The sequence below is a fragment of the Portunus trituberculatus genome, chromosome 27 (genome assembly GCF_017591435.1).
Source record: "Portunus trituberculatus isolate SZX2019 chromosome 27, ASM1759143v1, whole genome shotgun sequence".
In the NCBI taxonomy this organism is placed as follows: domain Eukaryota; kingdom Metazoa; phylum Arthropoda; class Malacostraca; order Decapoda; family Portunidae; genus Portunus; species Portunus trituberculatus.
Genome location: NC_059281.1, coordinates 14194902 through 14207401, shown reverse-complemented (window position 1 = coordinate 14207401; position 12500 = coordinate 14194902). Strand labels below are relative to the sequence as shown.

General features: G+C 39.7%; 1 protein-coding gene across 7 annotated transcripts in view; it reads left to right on the top strand.

Annotated features, from left to right (window-relative positions):
* The window catches only part of LOC123509385 (sodium-dependent serotonin transporter-like), a 68274-nt gene that overhangs the window by 22798 nt on the left and 32976 nt on the right, over positions 1-12500 (top strand). Inside the window, exon 1 of one of the 7 annotated variants that reach the window (XM_045263662.1) lies at positions 4572-4622. The exons of 4 other annotated variants lie outside the window; for them this stretch is intronic. In XM_045263662.1, coding sequence (XP_045119597.1) covers positions 4587-4622 — 36 coding nt within the window. In that variant the 5' untranslated portion in view covers positions 4572-4586. Of the gene's footprint in view, positions 1-4571; positions 4623-8362; positions 8475-12500 lie in introns of those variants that run through there. 2 more of the 7 variants (XM_045263666.1, XM_045263667.1) reach the window with 2 other exon arrangements.

Genomic DNA, 12500 nt, shown 5'->3' with positions numbered 1-12500 from the left:
GATAGCAGCGTAAGACAACAAGGGAAGCTGCAACAAGCCATCAGGGATACACGTGGTAGTCTCTTTATAAAGCTTGCCTGTTTTCATCTCGTCATCGCCATCCGCACACGTGTCTAGTCTTTCAAATGCTCCTTATTGATATGCCACTGAGAACTTGACGTGAAATGTTTTGCTTTCTCACCATGACTATTTTCAAAGGCAACAGAGATGATTGGCAGGGTTCTCAAGAGTGTTTCTCCTATTGATTGTGTCGAAATCTTGTTTATTTGTCATTAAAACCGTAAAAAAACACCTTTAAGAACTCGTATAACTTTAACTACAGCCTTTAGAAAGTAGAGAAGGTGTTGACAGGTGTGTTTCAGAATATACTGAATCTTAATGATGTAGAAATCTTGTTTATCTGTCACTGGAACTTAAAAAAAAAACTCTTAATGATTCTTCTAACTCATCTAGAATCTTTAGAAAGCAGTTGTGGTGTTGACAGGTGTGTTTCAGAATATAGTGTCTTGATAATAAAGAAATCTTGCTTATCTGTCACTGGAATAAACACTCCTAAGGACCCATGTAACTTCGATTATAGAGCCTTTAGAAAGCAGTTGTGGTGTTGACAAGTGTGTTTCAAAATACGTTCCCTCTGTCTATTCCACTCCATCTATCACTCTTCTTAATACTGACCTCGCTTTCCTCGTTTTCTTCAAGTATATCAGTTTCAATGTTTTTTTTTTAATATTTGTCTGTAATGATCTGACTTTCACTGCTGTCACCGCCACGTGTGTGCAAACAAGGAGCTTCTCACTAAACTCCTTCACTCGCTGTTTTATTGTCGCTTTCTCGTGGCTGTTTATCTGTCTTATTTATGGCGTGTTAACATTTTATGAACGTGTGTGTGTGTGTGTGTGTGTGTGTGTGTGTGTGTGTGTGTGTGTGTGTGTGTGTGTGTGTGGTTGACGAATTTTGTAATTGTGGTTTTCTTTTATTTGTTTTCTTTTTTATGTGTGTGTGTGTGTGTGTGTGTGTGTGTGTGTGTGTGTGTGTGTGTGTGTGTGTGTGTGTAATGTTCTTCTCTGTTATAGTTTATTAATTCTGTCTTTACCTTTTACTTTTCTCCTCATTCATTGTTTCCTTTCTCCTATGCATATATCCAGAGAGAGAGAGAGAGAGAGAGAGAGAGAGTGTTTCCTGCTGACATTTCGGTCGATATGTCAGAAGGGATGTGATGAAAGTACTGACATTTTTACCGCTGTCCACTGAAGTAACCTACCCGCCTCTCTCTCTCTCTCTCTCTCTCTCTCTCTCTCTCTCTCTCTCTCTCTCTCTCTCTCTCTCATAATGGAGGTAGAAAGATTAAGGTGAGCGTTTTTCCTGTCAGGGTGAAGCAAGTTAATGTTATGGCAGCCGCTACACACACACACACACACACACACACACACACACACACACACACACACACACACACACACACACACACACACACACACACGTATTTACATATAAGGCTTGTCTTTTTTTTGGCGTCTCTCTCTCTCTCTTCTTTTCCTTCTTTCGTTTTCCATCTTCTCTTGCCTTTTCCTTTCATCTTTTCCTACTACTTTCTCTCTCTCTCTCTCTCTCTCTCTCTCTCTCTCTCTCTCTCTCTCTCTCTCTCTCTCTCTCTCTCTCTCTCTCTTCTCGTCTTTTTTCTCTATCTCTTTTCTTTCCCTTCTCTAATCTCTTTTACTCTTATTTTCCTCTTTCCATTCCCAATTTTTTCCCTTCTCTCTCTCTCTCTCTCTCTCTCTCTCTCTCTCTCTCTCTCTCTCTCTCTCTCTCTCTCTCTCTCTCTCTCTCTCTCCTACTTTCTTCCCTTTCCCTTTCTTTCCTTTCGTCTTTATTGCTCTCTAGTTTCTCTTCTTTCCATTTTCATTCACTTTCCTTTTATTTAATTCCCTTCTCATTTATTCCCCTCTATTTATCAATCCTTTTCATCCAATCCCCTTCTCTATTCCCCATCTTTCCTTCCCCTGGTGTCTTGCTTTCCCCCCTCCCCTCCTCCCCCTCCTCCCCATCTTTTCCTTCCTTCCTCCTGTATTGTAGAGGGCAAATGGAAAACAGCCTTCCTTAAGTACGGGTTATGAATGTAGCGAAAAGTAGAACACCAGTGAAAAGCTGAAATGGGTGGGATGCTTTTGAAATAATGTGTATAATTAAGCCATAGGTGGTTTTCCATGAGAGAGAGAGAGAGAGAGAGAGAGAGAGAGAGAGAGAGTGTGTGTGTGTTTAATGGGCAGGCTGGCACTGGCAACATTTATGAGCTGGCGAAGTCGAGAGAGAGAGAGAGAGAGAGAGAGAGAGAGAGGAAGGGAGGTAGTACGTTTTTTCTCGCTTTATTTACTCTAATGGAGGCAGGCCAAGGGTTAAATATACACGAGAAGGGCCGAAAAAAAAATGTACTTTACTGGGGTAGGCTGAGAGGCGCGTCCCAGTGCCGGGGTGAGGAGTGTGTGGTGCTTTATAACACTCATGTGAAGTATTGAGGATTACAGCGTTTTTATAGTGATGAATTTGAAGTATATAGTTACTCACCACCACCACCCTTCACCAACATCACCACCACCACCTTTCACCACCACGCGCGCAATCGACACCATCACAAACATTCGTGTAAATAAATCCTCACAGATAACCAGACAGACATCGTAATACGGATAGACAGGAGAGCAAATAGACAAATGGTGATGTATGTAGTAGTAAGTAAAGTTACATGAGCGTGGGTAACTTAATAAACAGTCATCCGTCATCGCCTTCACCGGCTCTGCATCACTGGGACGAACTCTCCATGTCTTGTTTTGAAGTTAGTACATCTCTGCTACACGTGCTTTGTTTTAACCCCTTCAGTACCAAGACGCGTTTTTATATTTATTCTGCTTGTTATTTATATTGGGGTGAAAATAGTGATATCTCTGGCTGTTAATCTTCTGACCTCCATAGATTCTTTCCTAATGTAAATGAAATCGTCTAATCACACTAAAAACTCATGATAAAAATGCGTTCCAGTATTGAAAGGGTGAAGGGAGGCGTGGAGAATGACAAAACTAATAGAAAAAAAAAAATGGTGATTGATGTAAAAGGAGACAAAAAAAAAAAAAGACAAAAAGAGAAATGTGTGATAATAAAAGGAAATATAATATACGATAAAATATGAATTAGGAAATAAAAGAATACGAATTTACATCATAATTTCAAATGAGTTTTTCCTTCTTTAGAGAAAGGATATCATTAACGCAGCCTTTTTACTCCCACTTCCTTTTTAAACACCAACGTAAAACACACCTTAAAGAGAGAGAGAGAGAGAGAGAGAGAGAGAGAGAGAGAGAGAGAAAAAGACACACATAAGGATAATTAAAATCACCTCATTACATACACTGAATAATGCGCTGCGCAGTATTGCAACACCACTATTTGCATTGTTGCGCAAGAGTATCAAGGCAAGGAGGAAGAGGAGGAGGAGGAGGAGGAGGGAGCAAATAAAAACTAAAACTTAAAAAAAGTAATAAAAAAAACTGTTTATTCCTGGAACCTGAGCCAAACATTTTATACGCATGCTGATAGTGTTCTTCCTGCTCAGTATTGGACCAGTTGTGTTCAAAAGTTCGCCTGTGGTGGTGACGTGTGTGGTGGTATTATGAGTACAGTTAAGGACACACGTAGCCAAACCAGTGGTGATGATAACGTCAATGTCGGAGAGAGAGAGAGAGAGAGAGAGAGAGAGAGAGAGAGAGAGAGAGAGAGAGAGAGAGAGTAATAATGTAAATCTAGATTGATAAATGGCCAAATATATTGTTAACCCCTTCAGTATGAGACATTTTTACCTTAAGTTTTGGGTATAATTAGACGATTTTATTTGCATTAGGAAGGGTCTATGAAGATCAGAAGATTAATAGCTAGAGTCTTCACTATTGTAACTCCCACGTAAATATCTGAAGCTGTATAAAATCACCAAATAGTAACCAGAGAATGAATATAGAAATGCGTCGTGGTACTAAAGGAATTAAAGTAAAAACCAATAGACACTGCTTATGTATACCACGCCGTCCACGATATCACGAGTATACAGTCATTGTACACAAGTTAGATTATCGAACACGCTAATATCAGTAGGGAAAAAGAAAAAGTCATTATAATAGACGCCCTCATACGTCAAGTCAACACTTCATTGCGCTGATAGAATAGCCTAGTCAACCGAGTGACCAGAAATTTGCTTAGTACATCTCAGAGAATCAAATGTTTTAAAAGTAAAGTTTGTAAGAAAAAAATATTATAAACTAGATACCGTTTAACTTATTTCAAAGTCGATTTTTCAGATTCCTTAAACGTTTTCTAATAATATATCGAGTCAGTGATGCTCGGGGTTTAAATAATCGATATATGGCAACCAACGCTATGCATCTTCAATGTACGAACTGGCTGGCGGCGGTTTGGGATGAAAAGTAAGCAGTAGTCAAGTGTAGACGAGTGTAGTACGTGAGGCGTGTGCTGGTGTGGCCTACATAAACCACTCCGTCCCAGCTGGAGCCTGTTTGTGTGTATGAGCCTTTGCGGGGCGGGCCATGGGAGTGTTACCGCCTCAGGGCCTCCGCTACCGGGTAATGGCGCGCTTTGTTTTGGCGGGTGACAGATGACAGTGGAAAAGTATTGACTAGTTGACTGGTTGGTGTTTGTAATTCTTTCATTGTTAGCTCCTTCAGTACAGGGACGCATTTTCATCTTGAGTTTTGGGTGTGATTAGACGATTTTATTGACATTAGGGAGGGTCTATTGAGGTCAGAGGATTAATGGCGAATCTTCACTATTTTAATCTTCACATGAGTTTCTGAAACTATAAAAATCACCAGATAGTAAGGAGAATGAATATGAAAACGCGTCATGGTACTGAAGGGGTTAAAGGGTTTGTTGTGATGTGGTTCTTAGAGGATCTGATCGTGTTTGTGTTGCGATTCTTTGGTGTTGAGTTACTCTATAGGATTTGGTAGAGTTAAATGTGATTGATTGATATTTCATGTATCAAGGCGTTATAGTTTCCCTGGTTTTATTTTATTTGTTTTTTATGGTAGTGTGTTTTTAATGATGTTATTGTGTGATTCATCTTACTTTCATTTTCTTAAGATTTGAATGACTTTTGCTTATCTATCGGTCTGTTTGTCTGTCTATCTATCTATCTATATTATGTCTTCCCTGGCAACAGTTAGTTCTATCATGCATTTCTCTCTCTCTCTCTCTCTCTCTCTCTCTCTCTCTCTCTCTCTCTCTCTCTCTCTCTCTCTCTCAAATATAAGTCAGTTACTATGTGATCATGCGGGCAGCACACTTGTCTATCCTTCATTTTATCCCCTATTCTAATCTTCCTTGTTTTTTTCCTATATTTGTTCAGTTGGTTGTTAATCTTACTGTTCAACCACTGTTTTTATTGCGATATGTAAGTACGTAACTATTAAGTAACTGCAAACATACGATTAACCCCTTCAATACTGAGACACATTTTTACCACGAGTTTTGGGTGTGATTAGACCATTTTATTGACATTAGGAGGGGTGTAGGGAGATCACCAGATTAATGGCCACAGTCTTCACTATTTTTCATCGCCCCATAAGTTTTCTAAAGTTGTGTAAACTCGCCAAATAGTGAGTAAAATTAATATGGAGATGCGTCAAGATACTAAAGGGGTTGATATCTAAAACTTTTATCTATCTATGTATCTATGAACCGGGCCCTGTCAGTCGCTAGTTCTATTTATTTATCAACCCATCTTCCCCAGTAACAGTTGTCAGGCTTTGCGCGGATAGGAAAAAAAGAAGAAAAAGCATCTCTCCTCAGGCACCCCGGGACGATGTTTGCTTGGCGGCGGTTAGAACAGAAGACAAATCATTCATACACTCCCTCCTAAACTTTTTATTCCCTGGCGCGCTAATTTCAATGTTGCTGCAGCTTTTAATTATGTGCAGCGCTCTGATTTCACGGGTAATTTGAGAGAGAGAGAGAGAGAGAGAGAGAGAGAGAGAGAGAGAGAGAGAGAGAGCTACTGCGCGTGTCCGAATATGGGTCAGTGAATGGCGAGAGAGAGAGAGAGAGAGAGAGAGAGAGAGAGAGAGAGAGAGAGAGAGAGAGAGAGAGGTGGACTAAAGGAGAAAGGAAAGAGAAGTGAGGGCAGAAAAGAGGAACAAAGAAAATAAAAGGAGAGAGAGAGAGAGAGAGAGAGAGAATAATGCAGAAACATCAAGATAACAATACAGGGGAGAGGGAGAAAGAGACCATACATGCATAGATACCAGAGAGAGAGAGAGAGAGAGAGAGAGAGAGAGAGAGAGAGAGAGAGAGAGAGAGACCACAAACCATACACAAACACCAGACTAACAATACAAGTGGAAGTTATGCCTCTGTAATGCACCTTTCCTCAACAAACGTAGTGCAGTGGTAGCCTGGTAGGAAGGTGGGCTGAGGCAGGCTGGAGGAGACCACTGTCCGCTCAAGCCTGCTGAGTTGACCTGCCTCTGCTGAACCTAACTGAACTTGCCTGCTTACCGCGCCCGCTGCTCAAAGTTCACTGTATCTATGACCTTGCCAGAGAGAGAGAGAGAGAGAGAGAGAGAGAGAGAGAGAATGATTCCGTCCCGACTTGTAATCAGTTTCTACCTGTTTTGTCTCTGGAATGTGCTTGTACTTGCTGGTTTGCTGTGCCCAATAAGGTAAAGGTGTGTGTGTGTGTGTGTGCGTGTGCGTGTGCGTGTGCGTGCGTGCGCGCGCGCACTTGTCAAGTTGTCATACATGTTCTGATAAACCAAACAAGAGCTAACACATTTTTAAGTATACGGTAGTCGGAGAGAGAGAGAGAGAGAGAGAGAGAGAGAGAGAGAGAGAGAGAGAGAGAACGTAAACAAAATAGTTGGCTGAATTTACACACACACACACACACACACACACACTGCGGGAAAGAACATGTGCGCCAGCAATTTATTTCCTCCCTCAAGTCTCATTATAGTGTAGTGTGCGCTTCTCCCATTTTCTTTACTCTTTTCCTCCTGTTTCCTTCTCTCCGTCTTTCGTTCGTTCGCTTTTGTCTGCTTCCTTCCTTGGTCTCTTGTGTGTTCCTTTTTTTCTTTTTCTTTGTTTTTCATTCTCTCTCACTTCTTATTCTTCTGAGTGCCTGTGTGAATGTGCTCTCTCTCTCTCTCTCTCTCTCTCTCTCTCTCTCTCTCTCTCTCTCTCTCTCTCTCTCTCTCTCTCTCTCTCTCTCTCAAGCAGCAGCAGCAGCTAAATAGACATTAATGATAACCACGAAAGCCAGAATGAACTAACAATAAAAACAAGGATAAATAATCTGGGTTGGTCGTGTTGTCTCTTTAAACAAAACTTAAATCACACGAACATACCGTTGGTTCAAATCCCACCCCACCCTCCTCCTCCTCCTCCTCCTCCTCCTCCTCCTCCTCCTCCACCTTGTATGTGCTTAGGATGTGTGTAATTTCCCTTGTTACTCCTCCAGCGGATGTTGACGTGACACATGAGTCATTTCAGCAAACTGATGACCAAAGCTCTTGTAAACAAATGAGGGAACGATTTTCTGTTCTTGTGTGAGTTATAGTGGCAGTGGTGGTAATTATGATGAAAGATGTTAGTGTTTGGCGTTTGGATGTCAGTTTGTGGTGTGTGGTGTGTGAGTTTTTAGAATCTGTACTTACATCGCTCCGTAAAGTCATTTGATTAAGGATATATTGAATGGAAGCGTCAAAGATACGAGGAAAGGAAAGATATGTGCTGAATTATAATGAAAGAATGCTCCGTGTTTGGATATCAGTTTGTGGCATTTGAGTTTTTAGTGTCTACTTCTGTCGCTCCGTAAAATCGTTCTAGGAAATATGCAATGAAAGCGTCAAAGATACAAGGAAACAGAATAGCAGGAAGGAAAGAAATATGCTGAATTATGAAAGATGTTAGTGTCGTGTTTGAGTGCCAGTTTGTGGCATGTGAATTTCTAGCGTTTGTACTTCTATCGCTCTGTAAAATCGTTTAAGCGAATAAACAATGAAAACGTCAAAAAGAAAAAAAAATTATACGAAGAAACGGAATAGCGGGAAGGAAAGACGTGCTAGATAATGAAAGATGTAAGTGTCCAGTGTTTGAGTGAAATTTAGTGTCACTTTGTGGCGTGTGTGTGTGTGTGTGTTTCAAGTGGTAAGGTAAGCAGTGACGAGGAAACAGAATAGCAGGAAGGAAAGAAATATGCTGAATTATAAAAGATGTTAGTGTCCAGTGTTTGGGTATCAGCTGGTGATGTGTGGAAACAGAACAGGAAGGAAAAATATAACATAACACTGGTCTCTACTATTAGTCTGCGTTTTGCCAGTCTCTAGCTGGTGGTGGCGCTAAGTGAGTGAACGTTCCTGCCTCTCTCTTTAACCACAAGCATTGCATCGACCTGTGATCAACTGGAAATAGTAAAAGTAAGCATAGGTGTGACTGTCTGCCTGTCAGTGATAGCTGGTGCGAAGTAAGGTATACGTAACTTTCAAATTGTCTCTCACAATCACAAGTGAAGGAAGAATTGTAACTAGACGTGTGATATACAGAGATTATATAAATGGAATGTGTGTGTGTGTGTGTGTGTGTGTGTGTGTGTGTGTGTGTGTGTGTGTGTGTGTGTGTGTGTGTGTGTGTGTGTGTGTGTGTGTGTGTCATTCGTGTCATGCTGAAGAGAAGAAAGATTTATAGCGACAAGGGATGAGTGATAAACAGAAAAAAGGAAGAAAGATAGAAATAGCATGCGTATGTTTGTGTGTATACTTGCTGTGTTGGTGGAAAGGTGTAGTGTATAGTGTAAGGTGGTACCGTGTGTGTGTGTGTGTGTGTGTGTGTGGGGAGGGTGGATGGGTGTGTTCTGTGTTCTGGCAAGTCATGTGAAGTCACCCAAAAGAACCCGTTGTCATATTCTTAAGTGTTACAGACAAAATAAGACAAGTAAAGAAAAATGCAAAGGAAATAAAAATAGATAAAAAAAAAGTAATGTAGCAATGTCTTAATCACATCTTTGTTTTTCTTAGTGTTATTTGTAATTGTGAGTAAACGCTTCAGAACACTCGATAAAATTAAAACGGTAGGGACTAAAGAGCATACGTCTCTCTCTCTCTCTCTCTCTCTCTCTCTCTCTCTCTCTCTCTCTCTCTCTCTCTCTCTCTCTCATTTATTTATACGTTCTATTTACTTATTTTTTTTTTTTTTGCGAATGGGCGTCTCTCGAATGTGTGAATATCGGGCATTGTTATCTTATTATTTGTAGCACCCATGATTTATTTAATTCACCTCCACTAACTTTCATGGGCGTGTCTGTTGAAAGTCTTTAAAAGTTCAGCTGTACTTAACTTCTAGTAATAGTCTCGTTTTGTTTATTACCGCCACCACCACCACTGATGACTCTGTGGTGGTGGTGGTGGTGGTGGCAGAGGTTCAAAGACAGCTTCTATATTTGATCTGAACTGTCCACTACCTGACGTTTCTTGACTCTTAACACACTGTCAGTAGGAAGTTGTGTGTGTGTGTGTGTGTGTGTGTGTGTGTGTGTGTGTGTGTGTGTGTGTGTGTGTGTGGGATTAAGTCAGGTTGGTCTTTTAATGTTGTTTTTATCGTGTTCTTCCATGAAAATTATAAAGCAAAATGTAGTTAACTTCTTTTATGACTGTGTGTGTGTGTGTGTGTGTGTGTGTGTGTGTGTGTGTGTGTGTGTGTGTGTTTGCGAGTGCACGTGAACGCAAGGCGGTTTCAGATCGTGTTGAAAGTGATACGCTGGCAACGTTCTAAGCACGCAAGCTCTCAAACAAATAAACAAGCCAGTGGATAAACAAGCTTACTCTTAATACAAGCTAAGCAAGGAAGTCCATAAGTAAATAGAACATAATACAGTGATAAAGTACATAAAAAAATAAATATTTGAAGTGAAGTTTAACCCCTTCAGTACAGGAACACATTTTTACCTTAAGATTTATGTATGATTAGACCATTTTATTTACATTAAGAAGGATCTATGGAGGTCAGAAGATTAATGGCCACAGTCTTTACTATTTTAATCCCCACACAAGTTTCTGAAATTGTATAGAATCACCAAATAGTAAGTAGAATGAATATGGAAACGCGTCATGGTACTCAAGTGGTTAAAAAGTAAATAGGAAATAAAACAGTAAGAAAATAAGTAAACACAAGATTGATAAAGTGAGTGGTAAGTACGTGAATGAAAACAGCACTGAAGTAATAAGTAAAAAAAAGGACATTTAAGTGAATAAGTCGAAGAAAAGTATATAAAGTGATGCTGAAAGGCACACAATGTTGAGTTTAAAGTCCTACGTCTACTATTGTGTTTATTATTATCACTAAGAAATTCTAGGAAGGGATTAGTTAGTTACGTGCTGGCCGGGGGGTAAAACTTTAATCTTTCCTTCTCTTTTCTGAGCACGCATTCACCACCACCACCACCACCACCACATTTAAACTGGGAAAAAATAAGCAAATCAGTGGTGCTGACATTAAGAGAGAGAGAGAGAGAGAGAGAGAGAGAGAGAGAGAGAGAGAGAGAGAGAGAGAGAGAGAGAGAGAGAGAACGTAACTCCGCCTTGTTTGACCTTCACAACATTCATTTTTTTCTTTTTCTCTCTCTTCTTGCAAACACATTCTTGTTAATAAGCTAATGTCGTGTTGAGCTTCACACTGATTTAGTTATCTTATTAATTCTTCGCGGCGGCAGATTAAGTATTTAGTAACCACGGAAAAGAGTAGAAGTCAAGAAACTGTTTCTATCCACCTCCCTCCCAAAGAAAATGTGCAGCTTACAAAAAAGAAAATGGGAAAAAGAATAAGAAAAACAGGAATTTCAACACAGATACAATTACACCAACTGCTCTCTCACACACACACACACACACACACACACACACACACACACACACACACACACACACACACACACACACACACACACACACACACACACACACTTTATATTTCTAAGAACTTACTAAGCTTGGTCATGTGATATAGATGGCTCTAATCATGATGAAGATGAGAAAAGGTGAAAAATGTAATTCGTTAAAGATAATAGAAAAATTAAAGACCAAAATGTAAAAAGAGGAAAAAAATATGGTAAATGTAAAAATAAAAAAATGAGATGAAACGGATTTAAAAGAATAATAGAATAAAAAAGATAAAGAAAAAAAAGAGGAGTAAAAAGTCTTATTAAAAAGCAAGATTCATAATTAAGAAAAGAAAGAAACACGTAGAAAGAAAAAAAATCTAAGGAAAGAAAAAAAAAATGGGAAAAAAATTCAGTCGTGTTATTCCAGTTGTCAGTGAGGGAGCCGAGTTGGAGGGAAGGGGTCGAATCCTCCACACTTGACACCGTTCACTACCACAGCCGTCCTCCGCTAAGGTTACTTGTTCGGCCGGTGCTTCAACTCGGCCAGAGAGAGAGAGAGAGAGAGAGAGAGAGAGAGAGAGAGAGAGAGAGAGAGAGAGAGAGAGAGAGAGAGAGAGGTTTAAAAGCGATAGTAGTAACTGGTATTGCCTGTTTTATAATGAAGGAGCAAAACTACATGATAAGATTGCAATTGTGGTGATTTATAATAGTCTCCCTTGAAGTCTAACACGTGGATCTGCTGTTTTCTTTCCCCCGCATGGCTGAGAGCTATAACGGACCCTTGTATTGTGAAATAGATTTGGCTGAAATAGATTTTGTGGGAAGTTTAGGCGTCTCTCTCTCTCTCTCTCTCTCTCTCTGGCAAGGAAATAAATAAGGGTAATAGGTGGAAATACTGTACGTAGGAAATAGGAATGCTTTAGACTCTATCCCTTGTAGGTCTTGGCTTTCCCGCAGTTTCTTACCTTGTTTTCTTACGCTCGTGTTGCTTTGCTCTTGAATTCCTGTAGTGAAATTGTGAAGCCTTTATTAGGTGTACAGCCTTTGTCATAATCACGCAGTATATGTTTAGACTTTTCTACCGCAGCCTCTCGTATTGTTATGTAACTTAAACAAAAAGGGAGAAAAGGCAGCCGGTTTATTGTCTGTTGTTCTGTAACTTGAAAGAAAGAAAGAGACAACCTGTTTATTTTCTGTTATTTTGTAACTTGAAAGAAAGGAAAAGGCAGCCTATTTATTGTCTGTTGTTCTGTAACTTGAAAGGGGAAAAAAAGACAACCTGTTTATTTTCTGCTATTTTGTAACTTGAAAGAAAGGAAAAAAGACAACTTATTTATTTTCCGTTCTGTAACCTGTGAAAGGAAAAGGACAGCCTACTTTATTTCCTGCTCTGTAACTTAAAACAATAGAAAGGAAAAAGACCACCTGTTTATTTTTCATTCTGTAACTTGAAAGAAAATGAAAAAGACAGCCTATTTATTTTGTTCCATAAATTAAAACAAAAGGAAAAATGACAGCCTATTTATTTTTGTTGTTATGGAACTTGAAATAAGAGAAAAGACAGCCTACT